Genomic DNA, 23,241 nt, shown 5'->3' on the forward strand with positions numbered 1-23,241 from the left:
CAGGGGATTTCTTATAATCCTTTGAAACAACAACAACAACAAAATGTTAATTTGTAACCCCAAATTAGAAAAAATAAAATGGCAGACAAATGAATATTCACTGGTGTGTTTGTCAATGTGTATCTGCATATGTATACATAAATATTGTTGGCTATTTGCAAAGTTTGAATACACTGTTTTTATTTTATACCTCAAAATTTTATGTTTCAAAATTGTCAAATAAGAGATTGCAATTTGATTAAAAAACTAAATAGTAGAAAATATAAATAATAGGTAAAGCAACTTGAAAGGAAATTACTTAAGAATTTTAAATATGTATTATACAACTCCTGGTGTTTTGTTTATAAATTAAAACATTTTTAAAACTTTAGCAGAATAAAAATGCACTCTTCCTAGAACATATATATTTTTATAATGTGTTAATATATTTTTAAGAATAAGAGGATAATAAAAACTTCCCACTCAAGCCAATATCACTGAGTTATGGAACTTTCCTTACAGTAAACTTGTAAAAAGGTGTTTAGCAAATAAAAGGCACCATCATAATATGTTCTGTTTAATAAATTGTCCACCAAAAAAATGAATATTTTTTCTTCTTAGGCTGGGTCTTCTGAGCTCCAAATTTAAAACTGAATATTTAACATATCTACAAAGTAATTCATTATTATTAGAAATTATAAAGTGATTGATTTAAATCTGTCTCATCCTTTCTAATAAAAATTATTAAGACTATATATAAAGTACTCAAAAATGGGAAAAGAAGCTTAAAATTGTATCTTCTGCTCCCAACAGCATGATTCAATTGATGTCTTTAAGGTGTACATTTGATGTCAAAACTGTATGCTGAGCCTAAGAAAACAATGTACCCAGTCCCAGACAAGTAATATTTCTTCTTAGTATATTTAAGTTATTCTTCCAGTATGCCAAAGCACACTGGTGTTTAAAAAACTGTTACATTTCTAAAATCAGTGCCTTCATTTAAGAAGAGGTAATTACTCTAATGGAATTTTGTCTCTTGATCATTAAAATGTTGCTGATCAATTTTAACCAGGCTGCTTTTCTACCAAACCTATAAGTTAACATGTGAAATGGTATGTGATGCTACTAAATAACAAATAATGCCTAGACAGGGGGATAAGCCAATTATCTCCGAGTTCTATTTATAGGTTCTTATTAGATGTTAACACTTGTAATACCATCTACTCAGGGGGCTGAGACAGGAGGATCACAAGCTCCAGGCCAGCCTGGCAATGTAGCAAGACACTGTCTTAAGATAAAATAAACAAATAAACAAATAGGACTGTAAATGTAGCTGAGATTTAGAGTGCCCCTGGGTGAGATAGATAGATAGATAGATAGATAGATAGATAGATAGATAGATATTTAAATTTTGCATATTTTTCATTTCATTTCAGGGAACCAGATTGAATTAACACCTTTCCCCCCATTCATAATTAAGAAATAGTTTTATTTAAGCTAAGAAATGCTATAAAAAAAGCACTCTATTTCATGAATTTTCTATTTTCCTCTGAAATAGACATTAGTTGATGACATACACACTAAGAAAATATGTTCAATATTACATATATTTACATTAAACATTTTATGTGTATATATATACACATACATATACATATAATGTTTACATATACACATATTCCTAAATCAGTCTGTAGGACAGTAGTAAAAATGACATGCTTATGACAGGGGTTATTTCAGTATAAATTTTGTATTTCAAATATGTGCAAACCAAAGTTAACTCTTTCTATTAATTTAAACAGGATATAATGATATTTTAAGGATAACCTGAATTGTGAAGGCAAAAGACAAAAATGAAAGATACTAGAGGTAATATAAAGAGTAGAAAAGTCTAGTCGTATTATTTCCTAATGTTGTCACATTAAAATTGGCCTCAAGGGCCATAATAAATTTCAGATTTCACAGAAATAAAAGATAAATAATCAGTTTTAAAGTATTTTTATATTTTGCTCTACTCTTGCATTTTAGTATAAAAGGAAGCAGGGTATGAAAGTACCAAGTATATTTTATATACAACAAGACTGACAGGCTAATAAAGCAGGTTTTCTTAGAGTCCCTAAAATCAGTTATAAAGTTCATTATATGACACAAAAATTTAGATTGAATCAAAAGATTAAGTGTAAGAATGTAGTTTTTTTTTTTAAGTTACTTTTGGAATGCTATTGAACACCCAGACTATCAATGAAAATAACATTTCAAAAAATATTTTTAAAAAGGAATGTAATCATTAATGGGATAATTCCAGGTATTAAAAACATTTCTAATATCAAATCGCTTGAATGAAGCTTTCAATTTGCTCTGAAAGACCGACAAGTGGTTAACATTTTGCAAACGCAGGAGGGAACATAAAAGTATGATACAAAATTTCTGCTACCTAGTGGCTTATTCAATTTTAAAAAGAAACAGTTTAGCAATGCTGAGCAACTGGTGATTTGTAAGCATAAAGGAGTTCTAAGTGATCTGTAGGAAGACTGGAATCACTTAAGAAGAAGTTGCCATTAAAGTGGGTAAGGCCAAGAGTGTTTTTGAGCCTGAGAATTCAGAAATAGGACTGACTGACAGAGGCATAAACATAAATCTGGAGATATAAACCAAAAAAAGGCTAAATCATTTGCCTTTCAGGTTAACAGACTTCCCTGGTGCCTTTTAAATGATCAGGTGTTACCTGTGTTCTCAGATTTATTCTGGTTTGCTACAATTTTAAAAATTGAAAGACTAAGATTGGGTTGTCAGAATGGGCATTTTTTTAAAAAAAAGTGGACATCAGTCTTTATTTATTTATTAATGTATTTATTTATTTTGGCACAGGGGCTCTTTACCACTGAGCTATATCCCCAGACCCTTTAAAATACATACATACATATATATATATATATATATATATATATATATATATTTTTTTTTTTTTTTTTTTTTTTTGAGACATAGTCTCACTAAATTGCTTAGGGCCTCAATAAGTTGCTGAAGCTGACCTCAAACTTGTGATCCTCCTGCCTCAGCCTGCCAAGTCTAGGATTACGGGAGTGCACCACCACAGTAAATGGCTTGGGCCGTCAGTCATTTTGAAGAATTGAAAACTCATCTGCATAATTAACCATAGTCCGAAACATAATACAGGTAGCATAATTGAAAACTCCCTGTGTATTTATGTTGCTTATTTCACTACTGACTGATGAAAACTTTGCCACACACTAGCATCTATCCCCAGGCCATTGCTCCCTGGCTACTATCCTGCTCCAAAGGATATCTTTGAGTCACCAGCTCTCCTTTGTCTCACAGTGGTCATGCAGTTATTTCATTGGATGAGGGAGCCTAAACTTTATGAATGATAGTAATTCACATTACTACAGAATTTTTATTATCTTACCATACCCTGCAGATTTTACTTGCTAAGCTAGTATTTTAACCAACTGTATTGTCATATATACGTATGCAAATTAAGGGTTTTTGCAACATCCTCAATGAAAATCAGTTTTTTTTTTTCTGGCTGAATGTAGGGAGTAGGGCAGGAACCACCACCCTGCCAAAAGAAAAATGTTTGCTTACTTGGACTTATGACTTTATTTTTTATATATCCAATTGTAAAAATGAAGTCTTTATAAACAGGAAACAAAGTGAATGCAATTTTCTAGATTTTTGTTTTACTAAAAAAATTCCATCCACCTGGAAAAACATCTATTATTCAATTTCATCTCCCCTGAAATAAGAAACCCTATAACCCTGTTTAAAACAGACGAATGGTATATTATTTCACCCGGAGTACTAGGATTCTTCTATGAGTGTACAAATTTATGTAGGCTTCCTGGTGAAAGAGGAACTGGCTTCTGAAGGTTAACATAACCTCCATTAGAGCCAAGAAGCTCCTTGGAGATTTAATTGGTTTGTGGAACAACTCCAAAACTAGTGCTGTGCTTTCTTCTTTCTTTGCCTTTCTGCTTCTCTAACATTCTCTTTTCAAATTGAAAAAAAAAAAAAAAAAAAAAGGAGAATGCATGGTAATGCATCATTTATAAATTACCTTGTTATTGAAAACACACACACACACACACACACACACTGCTTTGAAACCCAAACAAACTCCTGCTGCGGACTCCAGCATGTTTGATGGAGGCCCTTCAAAAGAGTCCATGGCTTAATGGAGGTTGTTTATGTGGAGACTTCGATCTGTACCTGCTGTCCCCTGTCACTCCCTGGAAACTTGGCGGCAGATGTTGCAGCGTTAAGTTGTCTCTGAAGTGGCTTTCTGTCCTCATCTCCCCACCGCAACGGAGTCAAACTGCATTAGATCTCTTATTTGTGCCTAAGGCAAGTTTGGGAGCGCAGCTGTGTCCACCCCCACTCCTACCTTTGGTGTTTCAGGCCTCCAGGCAGCGAGTGTGAGACCAAAACGGTTCTGCCGCTCTCAACTACCTACGCTGACAATCGGGCCGCTCGCTGCGGGCTGGGGAGGCCGCTGCCGCTGCTGCAAACAGATGTCGGCGACAACCTGCTAGCTTACACCTGGACGCGCGGCCCTAACCTCGCGCGCCACGTGCTGAAACATTCATGACTCCGAGGAGTTACAGACACAATCAAAGCCTGCGCCGGCTCCGAGTGAGCCCGCGGACCCCTCCACCTCGGCGGGAGCTGGCGCGAGGAGAGGTAGCGGGAGCAGGCGCGGGGCGAGAGATTGCTCGCGCCGCTTTGATACTTTATGCCTAAACTTCAATTACTTGATCAAGGACTTCAATTCAGCAGTGGATTCTTCCGCAAATGAGCCCGGTGCGGCCTCTGAGTCATAAAAGGAGAGCATTTGGCTTGAAATGCACCGTGACGGGACTTCCTAGACAATGTGCATGACTCCAGGTCTGATTCTATGTACACTGATTTGTTTATTAAACGAAATTCTCAAAAGGCAGAATCTCCAGTAAACAATTTATAAATCAGCGACAAGATTGCTTTCCAAAGTAGAAAACATACTGTTGATGAAGTGTGTTATTTGCAACCATTATCCACAACCTGAAACAATTCTGTTTTATTGTCTCTCAGGCAGCATAAAGTTTTTGTCTTTCCTAGTTTCTTGTTTTTTAAAAAAGAATGTGACTATTACTTACTCAAAATTAAGAGATGAGATAGTATTATCTTTTATTTCTTGACAATGTAAAATAAGCTGCATTCCTATCTAGCAACTAGAAAGTTTCCAAAAGTCTTTTTTTAAAATTTTTATAGTGTACAAATTGTTTTGTAATAAGCACACAACTCCTAAATCTGCACAAACACTTCATGAGAGGCATAATTCAAGATTAACATTATACATGTATATACGGACACACCAAATCCTTTATGAGCACAAGAAACAGGAAAAAATATTTGCAAAATATATTCATCAGTTTATGTTGATAATAAAGTTTCTTTTTAAAAAGAATTGGCTTTAATAGCTCATCACATTTGTTCCAATGAAATACTTGATGCATAGACAAACCTGTTCTAAGGGATTCAATGTATGTAATCTAAGATGACACAATGCTATTTACAAATTCCCTAATCATTAATAGGCTAATTTACAGGGAAATCAGTTTGTTAATACAAATTAATAAGCAAAAGACAAGGAGCATCTCATATATAAGAAATCTTTCATCAATAAGTCTGAGTTTGTCTTCTAACTTGGTTTCATCAAGTATTGAGAGGTAGATCAGTTTGCAAATAGCAGGATTATGGAGCCCATTCACAGATAAGTATGGTTATCTAAAGGTAACAAAAGAACTCCAAGCCTAATTTTTCTCATTCAGTGATTATGTCTTGGCATACTTACACACACACACACATACACACACACACACACACACACACACACACACACAATTTTGAACTCAATTAATTTTTTCCTTTCTTCAAGCAAATATAAAGGTAGATGGATATATGGTTAAAGAACAGCCAAAGATGTAAGTATGATACTACTAGTTGGACATCTTAGTGCCCTAATTTTTACTTTTCTCAGCTTCGTGTAATCCTATGAAATAAATTATGTCTATATAAACTAAAATTGGTAAAAAAAAAAAAACATAAGGTTTTATAAAGGCCTTTTGGGAATTTAACCATAATAATTAGAAGGCAACAGTGAGCCATTTCTTTTCATGTATAGATAAAGCATTATTAAAATGAATTATCTGGCGTTGGGGCTGGGGCTCAACGGTAGAGCCTTGCACACATGAGGCACTGGGTTAGATCCGCAGCACCACATAAAAATAAATGAAGATATTTTAAAAAATGAATTATCACATTTTAGTATCATGCATCAAAATTAGCTGTCCTAAATATATTCTAAATCCCTAGTACTCTTCCAGGCTCTGGGGCATCATTTTCTTCCTAGGTAAATTAAGTTCCCCAAACAAAAGCTTCTTTAAAGTTAAAAAAAACTGGAATTTAAGCAATATTATATGTTTTTTTAATATAAAATAAAAATAAAATTTGGGCTGGAGTGTACATCAGTGGTAGAGCACTTGTCTATCATGTTAAAGGCCCTGGGTTCAATTCCTAGGACCACAAGGGGAAAAACAAAAAGGAAATAAAAACAAACCAGGTGGGGTGTTAGATTCTCAGGTAGAGATTATGTCACTGCACCATACACTATGATTTTATTTAAACAAATAATTAAATATAACCTTCTGGGATAAAAATAATATATTGTATTTCTGTTATTATACAGACTTTTAAATAAAATCCACTGAAATATTACCATGATTAAGTGACCTGATTGGTAAAGATTCTCTTTGGAACCATATTATAGTCACTTGGTGGCCTTTGTCCATAAAGGTATTCACTTGTGCTCATCAGCATAAGAACAGGACAATTAAAGGCTCCATTCATTCAAAGAAGTTGACTGAAAATTAGTGTAATATTTAAGAATATTATAAACTGCTAGAACAAACTAGCAAAATTGAAAATGAAAAGATTGTAAATATAAATGTATTCAGGAAGAAACAGAGGGGGGAAAAAGAAGGGAAGAAGAAAGAGAAGGGAGGGAAGAAACCATTCCAGATTCCAGGAGAAGAAAAGAGTATGATGACTTCCTAACACTTAATGTAAACATATGTAAAATGTTGGAATCCTTCAGTATTCCTAATAATGTATAGAAAGGGACTCCACTGAAGCACTAAACTGACCCTTAGTGTGTTACTCTATGGCTTACTCTTTGGAAAAATACAGGTTATAGTTATGTATGTATGTGGGATAGGTGATTTGAAATTACCTATCAAACAAAGAAGACTGGATTGATGATGTGGAGTTGACATAAATTCAGATAGTCTTAATAATTTTTTGAAACATAGAAAGTGAAAATATGGAAAATAAAAAAGAGAGGGGCAAAATTTTCTCAAGTTGTTTAAAAGGTAACAATTATATACTCATAACTATACATTTGACACAAAACCTCAGACTAAATAAGTAAATGTTATAAAGGAGCACAAGAACAAATCATGCCAAGCTCACCAGATGTTCTGAACAAATCATGTTGTATTATCAGTTAGATTATATGGGGGAGTAGATAAATATACCTTATAGTCAGCAAGGAATTTAAAAATACATATTAAATATCTTGTGAATAATGTAGTTAACTGAGGTTGTACTGTTGGATGGTTTTTCAGCTTTACCATAATGTCAATTAACTGTGGTGTGCCTCACTTGGGGGGAAAAGACTCTAAAAGTGCCACACTGCAGTTTTAACAGTGGCTCAATATAAGTGACAAAAATTTTCAGGTGACAAAATACTGGAACCAGTAAAGCTAAAATGAAGAGGTATGATGATAAAAAGTTAAGTCAAACTGCATCAGGCACACTTAGAATCATAATACGTATTTGATAAAGAAAATGAGTTCATTAATTAAACCAATAATTGAGGTTTACTGCGGTTATTGTCCCACATTTTAAGTAAAAAAAAAAAAAAAAACAGAAAACATAAATAGCATACTGGTAGTGAGATTTTAATTTCATCTCACATATTGAGATCTTCTCTCTTTTAATTAAAATTTTGAAATTCAAACTCTTTGAAAACTGAGAGTTTTGTCCTAAGTTTCTCACCAAAATACACTTCAAAGCAAAACCTGAGAAAAACTGTAGTCTTTATTTTTTCCACTTGTAATAACTAATATAATTAATATATTATAGCAAAATGCCTAAATAATGTGATTATGAAATGTTGTTTTATATATGATATAGACTATATCAGACTCCTAAAATCTAAAAATTTTTGAATTTGAAATAATTTGACCTCAATATTTAGAATAAAAGTCTTTGAAATCATCATAAATAAAAAGCACAAACAAAATGCTGAAAAACAAAAGAAAGAAATATTTAAAATAATAGAAATGGAAGCATGACTCATCAATTATAGAAAAATAAATAGCAACATGCTGGGGCAACATGTGGAATATTCTATAAGAAGAATGCTAAATTCATCTTGTGTCTAACAAAGTGCCTGGTACATGTTAGGCACAGGATAAATATTTATTGAATGAATGAATGATTATAGTGCATGATTTTAAAAAGCAAATATGCCATTTTATCCAAATTCAAAACTTTCCTGTATTTCCAACTAATCTTTCTGATTTTAACCTCCAACCCTGAGACTATCTAGCAAGCCACCACTCCCTAGATACTTAGCTGCCTCAGTGACCAATCTCTACCTGTTGAAAACTACCTATTTTCTAAGACAGGAAACCTATATTTATAAAGAAGCTTTATCTAATCTTTCCAGGAGAGTTAATCTCTTCTACTACAGTATGTCCAATATACTTAAATATAAATCCAATATAAATATAAATTCCAATGTAAATCTTATTTTTGTGCATGTCTTGTTTTCCAAACAAATTTTAGATTTCTTAAGAGCAAAGGCGATTCCGCACCACGCCCCTCATTTTTTATCTAATGCCATTATTTATGCCTATTTATAACTCAAAAATTATCAAAACTAAAAATTATCAAAATTTATAAAAAATGTATAAAAAATTATCAAAATTAGTATGAATGATGAAAGACTAACTAAATTTTACTCATGATAGTTAAAAGAACATATAAAGTTCTGGCAAGATAGTTGGGAGGGCTACTAGTTTTATCTCCAGGGCTAGCTCAACATAGGCTAGCACTTCATAGGGTGAAAATCACTGAACAAATGAAACAGTTTCTAATTCCAGGAAAGAAAACTAAGATGATGCATAAACAATATTTAAAGCAAAATATTTAAAGTAAAAGTCTAACATGTTATAGAGGAAGAGAAATTATTATGTGTTGCTCCAAAGCATGACTCCAGATCACACACGAATTTAAACGAAGGCATGAAATCTCATTATATAAAAAGTTTCTATTAAGAATCATAGTGAATTGGGCTGGGGATATGGCTTAAGCAGTAATGTGCTCGCTTGGCATGCACGGGGTGCTAGGTTCGATCCTCAGCACCACATAAAAAATAAAATAAAGATGTTGTGTCCACCGAAAACTGAAAAATAAATATTAAAAAATTCTCTCTCTCTCTCTCTCTCTCTCTCTCTCTCTCTCTCTCTCTCTCTCTCTTTAAAAAAAAGTATGAACATTATTGTGTTTCTCAAAGAAACCCAACCATTATTATATATGAAGAAGTTGGGGAGAAATTTTCTTACATTGATACAATAGGGAATAGTGTAAATTATTAAAGAAATTCTAAAACTAGGGTAATTCTAGCTAAATTTTCAATATTAAAAAAAGACTTAAAAAATACATATGTATATATACCTGTGTGTGTCTGTACCCATGTATCACTAGTACAGATTTTTACACTGCTTTAGAGATACTCTCCCTTACAAAGAACTTATTTATTAAAGCAACTGTGGTTGAGATATTTTCTGTAGGTCTCATTGCTACTACATGCTAAAGAAAATGCTCAGCTACTCATTCCCAGTCTGTTGTTCCCACCAGATAAAAAACTCAGAAATGATGTCTTCAAAGGCATAAGTATGCATTCAAATGATCACAGTTATTGTGAATTACTTGAAAAGGGACTGGTTTGAGCCTGTAGATGGGAGATGCGCTCTAACAGTTACCTGGTAAGCAGCCTATATAAAGGAAATCTGTTCTAGGCAATGCTAACCCCTTCCTTGCATGGGATAAGGGCTTTAACATTAATTCTGCAGAATTCCAGTACTTCCATTATCCTGGTACAGCAGTCAACTGTTTCCCAGCACATTCCCCTATACAAACCTCATCTCCTTCCTGAGGTCGCATCAAGGAAACCCGGTCATACTGCCGCCGCAACAAAGCCCAGAGTGCATCAAGAGGACCCTAAAGAAAATGCGATTTGTTATTCTATTTACTGAAAAAGTGAAAAAGTAAAGCAAAGAAGGTAAAGTCTTATTCTCTACTTTCATTTTTTTCTCAAAAATTAAACAAACAAAATCTCGGAGGTTCTTATGCTGAGAAAGTGTTTAGTTGTTAGAGTGTAAAATGAATACTCATTTTACAATGATCAAGCTGCTACTTGATCCACCATAGGCCTTCTTCAAATGATGGGGGACTGTAAAAGCTTTAGTTTTTCTAGGAGACTTAAGTTCAATTACACAAAATTAGGATACATACCTTAATTGGCGCGTACCACTTTGTCTGTGGTGGCTGGTAAGTGGGTTTGGGCCTAGGTGGCCTAGGCCTGACAGGTTCCTCTTCTTCAGGAATCTTCACCACAGCATTTTTGGCTTTCTCTAACCTTGCACCTTCCTCAGTAGATCCTTTATCACCCCAGCGAACCTTTAAAACAAAGGGGACACTGCTGTCAGAGAGAAAGTGGCCTAAAGGAACAAGCTCTTCTGTAGCCCATGATCCTCTGGTTCACTAGCTCAGAGTAAAAAGATGAATCAGTACATCAATTCCTAATGTCTACTCTTCCAAGACTTAATAGATTTCTTGACACTCCCAATTATATTGATTATTAAGATCCTAGACAAAAAGATTCTTTTAAAAATCTAAAGTCAATTAAATTTGAAATAACCTTTCTCCACAGTTTCAAAAAAGGACCCAATTTCAGGTTTACATAAAATGCACGACAGTGTGTATTTCTGTTTTATAATTAGGTAAGTTAAACTGATAATGATGACAGCATTTACTGAGTTACTGCTATGTGTCAGTCTGCATTTAATTAACACAAAAATGCAATGAGGGCTGGGGTTCTGGCTCAGAGGTAGAGCGCTCACCTAGCATGTGTGAGGCCCTGGGTTTGAGCCTCAGTACCACATAAGAATAAAATAAAGATATTGTGTCCACGTATAACTAAAAACTAAATATAAAAAAAATGCAATGAGACAGATACTATTTGCTTCCAGATGAGGTTAAGAGATGTGTCCCAAACCATACAACTAGTACATGGCAGGGCAAGGATTTAAACATAGGCAATCTGAAATGGGTTAAATTTCAAATAAACCTGAATTTTATAAATGTATTTTAAAAGAAGGAGCTATTTATTCAGATTTTTTCATCAAGTTAAATAAAGGCAAAATTTTTTATTTAAACATTTAGCTTTTGAAAATAAAGTAAGTATGTGTGAGATTACTTCTGTAAATTTTTACTTGGTAGAATAGCTTTTAGTCTTTAGATGAGCATAAGCTCATCTCAGTATGATTATTGTACAAGCAAATTTTTCATTAACAAAGATGAATTGGAAAAATCTCTGCTTTGAAGAGAATATTTCAAAGACACCAAGTAATTCCACAAATTTCAGGGAATTTCCTTCTCTGAAATCTCTTGACTTTGAAAAACCACCAGATCAAATTATTGTTTTCTTTATTTTTTCAGTGAACAGAAATTAAGAGATAAACCTGAATCAAACTAGGCATATGAATAGGATGTGGCCCCTGGGGAAGGACTTTGTCCAAAAGGAAGTAGAGAGAAGTCTTACAAAAACATTACCAAAGTCAATGAAGATAAGAAAAGTCAATTTCTAAAAAGAAATACAAACACCTATCCAGAGCACAGTATGACATACCACAGCTAAGTGATTTCTATAAAGGAAAAAAACATTAAAGTCTTTTAAAGCATTTTAATGACCTGAATTAATGGGTAGGGATACAGATGATTATTGTTCATAGAAAGAACTATTCAGAGCTTTTTGGTAAGGCTTACAGAGATGTTTTTACTTTTTTTTAACTACAATTTTAGAATGGGCTTTCAATTCAAGTGGACCCTGTTCAGTCATTAAAATGTATCTGTATCTTTCAGTGTGATCAATGGTACTAGAATGTTCTTTATGAGGTTGTTAAAATTGTTTTAAACACCATTAAACTTATTGAGCTAGATAGCTGGCTTTCTTTCCAGAGAAATGACCTTCTCTTTCAAATCACAGTGTCTTCACCTAGATAAACTAACACTTATAAAATCTTTGGACATGAATAAAACCAGAACACATTCCCCACAGATATAAAGTTGCAATTTTGAGGAAGAAACAAAAGCAAAAATAAAAACTCAAAGCAGATATACAGTTAACATAAGAATGTCATAACTCAGGGAAGTAATTCAGAGTAGAAATGTAAGTAGATAAAATGCAGATTCACTCATAAATGATAGATTTTAACATATACAGTTCCCTAGCCTATGCTTCATAGTTGATAATCATAAAGGTCAACTATTAGTAGAACCGTTCTCAAATTAAAATGTGAAACTAGTTGAACTAGCGTTCTGAACCAATGTGGCACTTCCAAGGTCTCATTATCAAAGGACTATACATAGGACACAGAGCTGATGAGGTCTAAAGAGATGAATCAGATAAATTCATTAGCTTTAGTTCACAAGGGAGCTGTGCTTCACCATCACCATCAGCACAAACATCACCACAAACAAATATCACTCAGTCTCAAAGGCTAAAACTAGGAAATACTTGTAGAGGTTTCCTACAACTCCTAAAATTAAGAATCTATACACATATGTATATGTGTAAATATTAATGTTTTAGTTTGATCACATTGCGATAGTTTAAAAATATATAAGAATAATAGGAGTAGGTTGCTAGAGTGAGCCTGAGAAGAATTAAAGATATTTAGGGTTTTTAATATGGAAAAAAATAGCTTGCTACTTAAATTCACCTGTTGAGCATAAGTTAATTGCTATAGTTTGTATGTGCAATGTCCCCTAAAGGCCCAGGTGTTAAAGGGTTCATCCTCAGCTTAGGGCTGTTGGAAGGTTGGAGGGACCCTTAGGTCAGAAGAAGTGTGCCCTCCAAGGGGAATATGGGACATTCATCTCTTCCTCTCTCTTTTTACTACTTGGCAGCTTTCTCTACAATACACTCCCTACCTGGATGTTCTGCCTCAACACTGACCCAAAAGTAACAGAGGGTACTGACCATGGACTGAAACTGTGAGCCAAAATAAACCTTCCCCCTTTTAAGTTAATTTACCTTGGCTATTTCTTATGTTAATAGAAATCTAACAGAAACTATTCTTCCATTTCACTAAGGTTCTATTCAGGGATTCATGCATATTATTTTCTTTAGAACACTGGAATACTGGACTAACAAAAATCTGATATTTCTAATAGCTTCAGCAAGAACACTACTTATTGAATTAAGGCCCACTTAATAATATACCCCTCATTCTCATGTAGTATGCTACATATTTGGATTTCATATGGATGAAATTTATTATTATGAATAGAAAAGAATAAATGAGCATTACAAAATACAGAGAAGTATATACCACACATCAAAAATTACTCCATTTGGAGACTCCTACTCACATTTTTTACTGTATCTATCCTATTCCCCCAAACCCCCATATCTTGGGATGCAGATAAATAAGCTAAAAGCAGTTCTGTGGTGGGTCATCATTGGGCATTCATTTGTGAGGACTGTATCTATAAATGCATATTTTACACACATAGGAACATCAGTCCACTCTTGCCCTACTTCCCCAACCCTAGGATGACACCAGACCAAGGCAAAGGAAAATAATCCTCCTCTGTGTCAAACAAAAACTAGTGTGACTATGTCCTCTTGGACTGCTGAAATTCCCAATCACCAACATGCAAATATATCTGCAGTATCTTCTCCCAAATTCCAACTTAATATCTTCTAGCACCCGCCTTTATTGACAACCATGTACCCATCTCAAAGGATATTTCAGCAATGAGTGGCAAGTTCCTAGGGAAAACATGCATTGTTTTAACACCTAATGGGACTGAGAAATTGAGAATTACTGCCAGTTGACTTGAATAAACACTTTGATAACTATGAAAAGGGAAAACTTTCTTTGGAAATATGAATTTTATAGAAATTTATAAAAAGTGATCATTGCAGCACATGTGGAGTTGTTAATTAGCTTACGATTTTTGTTGGTAGTAATGGGAAAAAGCAGATATGACAATAGGAGACATGAATAATGGAGGAAAAAATATAAATACACCTTCTCATCAAGTAAAATTGGATTATAATTAATAAGCAGGAAATACAAGGATCAGCCTTTAATATTAAAGTCAATGTGTCTATGAGAAAATTCCTCAAATTGTTCCTTCGGATGGGTTGCTGATCTGTCTACTCTGTTGTGCCAGGCATAGCACTGGCAATGATTGCTTCTTATTAACTAATCTATCATTGTGATAAATATTTCATGGTAATAATAAAACCTCATTTTTGAGGGGTAGGTGGATAACTCAGAGGCTCTGGACCACTGAGCCACATCCCCAGCCCTATTTTGTATTTTATTTAGAAACAGGGCCTCTCACTGTGTTGCTTAGCTCCTCACTGTTGCTGAGGTTGGCTTTGAACTCACAATCCTCCTGCCTCAGCCTTCTGAGCAGCAGGGATTGCAGGCATGCGCCGCCATGCCCCACCTCATTTGATTTTTAAAATGCAATATTAAAGTTCGACTTTAATCCACACTTTGAGCCATTCTGAAAGTTCACACATTCTCTAAAAGGTATGTAATATTAATTAGAATAGTTTGTAAGCAATAATTAAATGCTGTTGTAAGTTTTCTATATTTGGGATAAAGTCATATCCATGCTGGTGAATATTTTAACATTTTCTCCACAAATAGTACGTAACTATTGGACCTTTTCAAAGAAGAGTACTGTTACAACTTTAAGTGATTTCCTTCTTCAAAGTTGATGTTCCATGCAGCAATTTTTTCCAAAACAGTGAGAAAAACCCTAGCATTTTTTGCCTTTTAGAATCCAGCGATCTTATCAATGCAAGCCTTTGACTAGGGAAACCAGTTCTCAAATGGGTTTGAAATGGCTAGGGTGATTTCATAGGGTAAAAAAAAAATGTATTCAGAAAAGACCCAGTATTAAGAAAAAAATGAATGATATTCTGAATACTGAAATGTGAAAAGTATTTCCCTGGCTTAATAGTTTTAGAAATACATATTTTATATTATCAACTTCTATTTTTTAAAATATACTAACCTCCATTCTCTTAATTCCTCCAACCCCTCGACCACCATAATAAGAAGCATCCACAGTTGGCCATTTCTTGTTAGGTAGAGGTTCTTCTTCTTCCTATAAAAATATATTTTTTAATATAAGCTTAATTAATTTTATAAAATAGTGTTTAGTCAGAAGTGGCTCATATTTAAACATTTTAAAAATAATGCCATCATTATGGAAAATGAATAAAAATTATATAGAGAACATCTATGTGTATTTATGTTTACAAATATAAAATTCAAGTGGAATTCTAAAAGGTATGAAGACTCCTTCCCTTCCTCAAACTTTAAGTACCTCCCCACATCCCTCCTAGGTTATCAGAAGTTGTTTTTTTTTTTTAAACTCTGAGCATCACTTGTTTATTGCAAATCTATTCGTCAATTCATACTTAAAAATATAAAACATTAAATTTAGGACAGCATTTCAATAATCACTTCAAGCATCAATGTGTATATATAGTTTGAGTTCTGTAGAACTTTTAGTAGAAAGATAGACAGTTGAGAAACTTTGCAAATGCAACCAGTACCTTCCTTAACCTATGTTGCTAATATGATTTTCACTAACAAAGTATTATTAAAGCAATAATCTGCCTGAAGAAGGTAATAACGTCCTCACACTGCCATCTTGGATTGTCCAACATTTTATAAATAAGTGACATTAGGTCTATTACTATATTGCTATAAAAAGTATATATAGTCTCTACATACTACTGATCCTGATGACCAGTCTGTGTCTATCAATGTATGAGGACCTCATTCCTCCAGCACATAAAGGAAGTCATGAGACGAAAAATAACAGTTGATTTTCATAAAGTAAAGAGTCAATACTTAGATGTCAGAGCTTTTTAAAAACAAATGGAATTGATTATATTTGGGGATGGTATCTATGGAAAAAGACCACATATATCTTTTTCCTAGGCATTCATTTACCTCTTTTGGTGCAGGTGGTGGTGGTGGAGGAGGATCCTTGATAACCTGTATACAATATAAAATGTAAATGTGTTATGACACAGGCATGAGAAAGTAAGAATGTATAAAAATAAATAGATTGGTAAAATACTTCAAAGATGTCCCCAAAGAACCTTGCCTCATAATATTTAAGTCCTTCCTCTTAAATCTGGGCATGCCTATAACTAGCTTTTGACCATCAGAATGAGGTAGAAATGGTCATGATAACTGAGGCTAAGTCAAAAGGTTTTTCACCTTTCTGCACATCATTGGAACACACACTCAGAAGGCTACCCTGAGACCATCAAGCTGTAAAGAAGACCACTGGAATCTTAAAGAAAGGTCAGGTGGTGATGGAGAGATACTAGCTGCCTCCAGCTGTTTTAGCCACCCTAAAGGATGAGCCAATTATAAGAGAGAAGAGTTGATCTTGGACACAGTCACACTGAGCTTTCATATGACATGGGCTTAACTGACAGCTGACTGCAATTGCATGAGATTCCAAGCAATCGTCTCCTTGCTGAGCCAGTTTTATCCAGAGAATTGTGACAAAACTAAATTGCTGCTAGAATTCAGCTGCTTTTTACAAATTGACATTTTAGCCAAGGCTCCATTCCTATAAATCATTGTCATCAAATTTTATTTGAATTATAGTTAATGCTTCTTGTGAGAGGAATAGACCCTCCACCTAATTGAAAATGAACTTCACTGGTCCTGGGATATCTGGACTTTCACTTCATCGTGATAGAAAGTCTTGATCAAATGCCAATGGCTTTTGATAATTCAGAACCATAACCAAGTCTCTATTCTAAGAGGAAAAACTAAAAATGTAAATATTTGTCTTCATCTAATGCCAAATATTTCAGTGACATCATTAAATTTTTAAAAACTTAAAACTACTATAACTTTGAAGATGAGGTATTACTGAATATATTACTATTTATCATGGCTATGTTTTTTAAAGACTTTTTAAAATCTTTTAAAGGTATACATAAATATTTTCAGAAGAAAATAGTATAATTCTGATTTAAAAATAATAGTTTGGAATGGGGAAGTGGTAGGGGTATGGATGGAATAAAACTCACAATAAACTTGCAACTGAGTGACATTATATTAGTCTATCTCTTTGCAAATGCTTGAAATTTTCCATAATGAAAGGGGTTTAAAACTTTAATTTTATTGATAATATTTAGAGAATTGGTCCATAATTTTCAGTGTATATAATTTTTCATTATTCAAATTTTAGATTAGCTCTAAACCTCAGGAGAAATACCCAGAGAGTAACAATTATATAAATATAACAGGACAGTAATTTAATTGGACCAAGTCTCCTTTTGAATCCTACAAGAAATTCTGTTATTTCTATTTAACCCTTTTATTTAGTTCCATTTTATTTTATCAATAAACATAAAATTATATTATTATATGTATATTAAATATTATATAATATATTTATATTATTCTTCTTAATAATATTGAAAGTTAAAAATCTCTGTTTTTTTTTTTAGTTATCTCAGAAATAAATGCCTGCAGAGGATTCAGATTTAAAATAATACTGCAGTTAAATTTAAGGTTATCAAGCTATAGGTATTTTTCCTTTGTTAAAAGAGGAAGTCCCTTCATATCATTACAAACTTGCATTCCCAGAGCATGTGATGTGTCAGCACTTCAGCAAGATCCAAACCAACTCCCTCATCTTCATTTAAAAGCCAACTCTCCCTCCCTACCCTCCTGTGTCTTTCAAGTTGGTCACTCTTTCCAATTAGAATCTCAAAATGTTAGCATAATCTCTCTCTCACTTTTGAAGGACTCCACCAAATCAATTCTATGTCCAATAGATTCCTTAAAATTCATTCTCTCTCTCTCTCTCTCTCTCTCTCTCTCTCTCTCTCTCTCTCTCTCTCTCCCTTTCTCCCTCCCTCTCCCTCTCCCTTTCCCCTTCCCTGTCTCCTCTCTCCCCATGAATTCCTTATTTTCCCAAAGTAGCTAAGATTTCCTTGATATGGACAGAAAACTCTCTTCTCTTCCCCAACATTTATCAGCATTCATAATGTTATTTAGCTTCAAAAACCTGAAGTTCCATAAGAACCAGTTTTATTTCTGCCTTGTTTCTCACTGCCTTCCCAATAATTCAGTAGATGCCTGGCACAAATTAGACTTTCAAGAAAATAAGAAAGAAGGAAAAAAGAAAAGTTAGGAAGAGAAAAATGAAGGAATTGAAAAAGGGATTAAAATGAGAGAAAAATAAAAGGGAAGAAGGAAGGAAAGAGAGGAACAGCAGAGAGAGGAAGGACAAGGAAATTTCTACTCCATTCCCACTGTCACTACTTAAAATCATGAACTCAAGATTTTCTGGATCTGAAAAATAGTGAGTACATTTTTCAACTACTCCAATACACAAGCAAAACTTCAGTATTCTAAAAAATTCCCACCAAATTATAGTCCAACTATGTCTGGACTGCTGCAACAAAGAGAAATTCACTACCTCACAAAGCAATTCATTCCACTGGCAAGAATTCATCATTTGAAAGTTTTTCCCCCAAATGAAGCCAAAGCTTCTCTCTGCATTTTCCACTCTTAAGCCCTGGTCCTAGAGTCTGGAAACGGACATACACAGACACATATAGACAACACACAAACACACACACACACACACACACACACACACACACAATTTTTCTTACAGAGAAGAGAAATTCCTACTTTTGAATACTAGGGTAATTACCTAATTCTGTTGAGTCTATCCATTTTGGAAGCTAAACATATCAAACATTTCTCATGAAATGATTCTGAGTTATAGGTCATCTTGTTCAGTTTCTTCAATTTACATTAGTCAGTGTCTTAACTGTGGTTCTCAAAACTGATCATTGCATTCTTTAAACATAGGTGAGCCATGATAAATAAATGAATGGTACTCAGACAAAACAGATGCATCTCATCATTCCTCACCTCCCTCTTCTAAGCATCTTAATTAATAATATTGATTAAATTGATTAATAATCTATAATCACTAAAGGCTTCTGGGAGCATTAATGCCTACATGCTGTACATGTAGTTAAATTAAACTTCTAGCTTGTTTCTTTATCACTAACCCAACCCTCATTTTAATCTATGTAACCAGGTCAATATTCTTCTAACAGATGTCTAATCAATCATTTCTTTCATTAAAATGAATTAATAGTTCTAATCCCCATGATTCAAATCCATGAATTACTAAATTTTATTGAAACAAATTTACAAAACATGCTTCCCCTTAGGTTTACAAATCATCATAAAGTGCTCTCTGGACTTTTCTCACTAAAGAAAGATTAATGTATATTCTTCCATTCCACTAAGAGTGAGAATAATATATCTGAACTCATTCTCATTTCATTGTGAGGATTTCAAATCTACTGGCTTATTACCTATATGTCTTGCACAGATATATAAATTTCTGAAGAAACAAATAGTATCCCCAACCCTGATGTATCTTATATCCTCCTAATAATTACTGAAAATCCCCTTCCATAATTTTTCCTTTTTGTGTGTGTCATTATCCTATATAGCATCTAGTTTGGTACTGGTATGAGAAAATTAAGTTTCAATTTAAAACCCTCACATGACCACTTTGCTTCTGTCAAACTTACAACAGGATCATGAGAGACATCTTTGCAATCCTTCGCTTTACTGGAAATTTTAAGGTAGACAAAAACCAAAGCCCCTTTTTGTGTACATGTACATGATCCAGTATTTCTGTTCTCATTGTTCTAATGTCTCAGCATATACCAGCTGCTCCACAGTTCAGCCCTAACATCCTATCTACAAGCCTTTCTTTACATACACCTTTAGTCTAACCAGACTTATGATCCCTCTGCTCCCCTCAAATATAATAAACCATTTCCTAACATGGAGACCTAATGTGGTCTCATCCAGCCTTCCTAGACCAGTCTAACAACTTTCTATTACTTTATCTAAAAGACTTAGACTTCTCAAAATATATATTCATGCACAGTTGAGCCATTCATACTTTATTAGTTTGGATTTTAGTGCTTATTTTGTGATTTTTAAATTATTCCTTTAAAAGCATAGATTTTTTCCTTTCCTTTTTTTTCCCCCCCTAAGGATCCACTCATGATAGACAAGAGCTCTTCCACTGAGCTACAACCCTAGCCTTCTAAATTATAGATTTCGTAAGGGCAATGCTCATTTCTCCTCCTTTATTATAAACACCTTGAGTACCTAACAAAGTGCTTTTCAGAGAGCAGATACTGAAAATATGATTCAAAGTGAAACAAAAAGAACTAGGAAAGTTCACAAAGGATCACAGTCAATCTCCAAATTTATAAGTAAAATATTAAGTGAATATGTATATAAATGAGGGATAGATGTCCCTGAAACTAAAATATTGCTAGTTCCAAAAAAAAAAAAAATTAAGCATTAAGAGCTGGGGCGGTAGCGCAGTGGCAGAGTCCTTGCCTAGCGCGTGAGGCACTGGGTTTGATCCTTAACACTGCATAAAAATAAAACTAATAAAAAAAAGAAAAGAAAAGAAAATGAAGCATCATTTTTTTTTTCCTCTCAACCAGGGAAATGAGAGAATTAATGAACTCAATGGCACCTGGGAAGACATAAGATCATCCCAATTTCTTCACCTGGGAAATAAACAAAATTAATTATAGGTCCTTTCTAACAAGAAGATTCTAATAAAATAAAAATATGTACCACAATGTTTCCATCAGGTCTCTTGAGTCTATGCCTTTCCATAACTAAGTTGGGCCATATGTTCCTGTGCATTGTACTCATCTTATTCCAGAAAAGAAACTTAGGATTTGTGTTTTCTAATAACACGTAATTAATCTGATAAATGACTGATTGCATGAAGTTATAAATTTAAAGTGATTTTGAAGTCCAGGAAAGTATATTTTCTACATTGTTAATAATGGAAATAAAGCTCTTAAAGCTCTACCTCAATGAAATTTCAATATAAAAAATTAAAAGATATCCCAATGACTTGGGAGGCTGAGGCAGAAGGATTGTGAGTTCAAAACCAGCCTCAGCAACTCAACAAGCCCTAAGCAACTCAGGGACAACCTACCTCTAAATAAACTATAAAAATGGGCTGAGGATGTGGCTTGTTGGTTAAGTGCCCCTGGGTTCAATCCCTGATACAAAAAAAATTAAAAATAAATCAAAAGAGACAACCACAATCATAACAAATAACAGAACTTTCAGGAACTAAACCAGAGCTAAAGCTCAACTGTGTACTATTCTTACTATTAAAGATAACTATTCTTTGTTGTGACTGCCATATGGCCCATACTCTGTATTTCTCCTATTCTTAAAATAACCCTGTGCTTGTCCCCATTTTAAATATAAAAAAAAGGAAGGCACTAATTTCAATAATTTTCCCCAAGTATATATGAGGAGAAAACATAGAATTAGATCTCCAATCCAGGATCCAGGTCCATCTACCTTCAAACTCAGTTCAACTTCTGTCATGTGACATTTTAAAATAAGATTTGGACTGCAAATTAAAAGTATGCAGAAGAAAAGGCCTAAGCTATTTGGAGCAGTTTTACTTACTAGGATAGATGGATGAATAATACATAGATGATAGTTAGATCATCTATGTATAGAATTATATTTAATGTTTGTGATAACTGCATAAGTTTATCGCCATTTTACAGAAACATACCATATTAACTAACATTCACAATATCACTCACCTATAAAATGGTTTTCGTGATGTTTCAAAATGCTCCCTCTCTCCACTCTACCACACAGCCTCATAAGTAACAACAGAGGGTGAAAATGATCTGAAGTCATTTGGCCCAAAAGCCAAAAATGGCAAACATCTATGCCCAACTGACACCCTACATTTCAGTGAAACTAGTTCAGGAGAAAAGGAAAACTAACTGTTGTCCAAATACATTTAAAATAACAGTCATGAGAATCCCATTCTTATATTAAATAGTGCAAGAACACATTCACTTCAGAAAAGGATGTATTCATATGCACCATATTTTATGAGAATTTGCAGATTTTAAAAGGCATAATATTGCCTAGTTGCCAGGATTTTTTCCACTTAGCATCCTTCAGCTCTGTATTGAAAATTCTGGAAAACACTTTCACCACTTTATGAACCATATGCAGAGTTTGATTCTTCTCCAATTTTTTTTTCATTTGTTATTATCATCATCAGGGAGGATTACATCTCATCTACTTAGCTGCTAGAATGAGAATTTCAGTTTGGAGGAAAGCCGATTTCTTAAAAAGAAAAAAAAAAGTTAGCTGCTTCAGGCAACAGTCCTTTTGATCCGCTCATTAACACTTTTCAAATGTTCGAGTGATGTGGGCATTCTCTGCGCTAGAAAATGTCAGCCCTGGAGCCTGCAGCCAGCTTGATGCAATCATATGTTCCGATATTCAGAAAAGAGTGAAAAGAACTGTCAACATTAAACTGCTTTGAATAAAAAAAAAGGAAAAAAAAAAGCAGATACTGTACAATGACTGTAGATTGAGTAGTATTTGAGAACTAATTCTTGCTGGTCACAAAAAAGAAATGCCCAATCCATCAACAATGTCATTTAAGTGCCTAAGAGCCCACAGACAATATAGAAAACATTCTTAGTGTTTACAAGAATTTGTTTAAGATATATGTGGATCTTCTTCTCACACTCCCTTTTCTTGTTGATAAGATCAGAGGGCGAGTATAGCACCTTTCTTCTCAAGTCCATAAACAAAAAGTTCTCTTTTATTAGTATTTGGGAAGTCCTTTTATAATTCCACAAAGATGGATGGTTTCAACATCCAGACCAAAATAATGGTCTGGGTTATCTCATCCTACTTGGCAAACGATCAATGT

The 23,241-nt window shown here is 33.8% G+C and overlaps 1 protein-coding gene across 1 annotated transcript in view; it reads right to left on the reverse strand.

The window, feature by feature from the left end:
* The window catches only part of ANTXR2 (ANTXR cell adhesion molecule 2), a 132,266-nt gene that overhangs the window by 44,182 nt on the left and 64,843 nt on the right, over nt 1-23,241 (reverse strand). The window contains exons 13-16 of the mRNA XM_081304724.1: nt 16,380-16,424; nt 15,430-15,522; nt 10,621-10,785; nt 10,246-10,326 (exon numbers count right to left, since the gene is read on the reverse strand). Coding sequence (XP_081160850.1) covers nt 10,246-10,326; nt 10,621-10,785; nt 15,430-15,522; nt 16,380-16,424 — 384 coding nt within the window. The remainder of the gene's footprint in view (nt 1-10,245; nt 10,327-10,620; nt 10,786-15,429; nt 15,523-16,379; nt 16,425-23,241) is intronic.

The sequence above is a fragment of the Spermophilus citellus genome (assembly GCF_964194105.1).
Source record: "Spermophilus citellus genome assembly, chromosome: 8".
Classification (NCBI taxonomy): domain Eukaryota; kingdom Metazoa; phylum Chordata; class Mammalia; order Rodentia; family Sciuridae; genus Spermophilus; species Spermophilus citellus.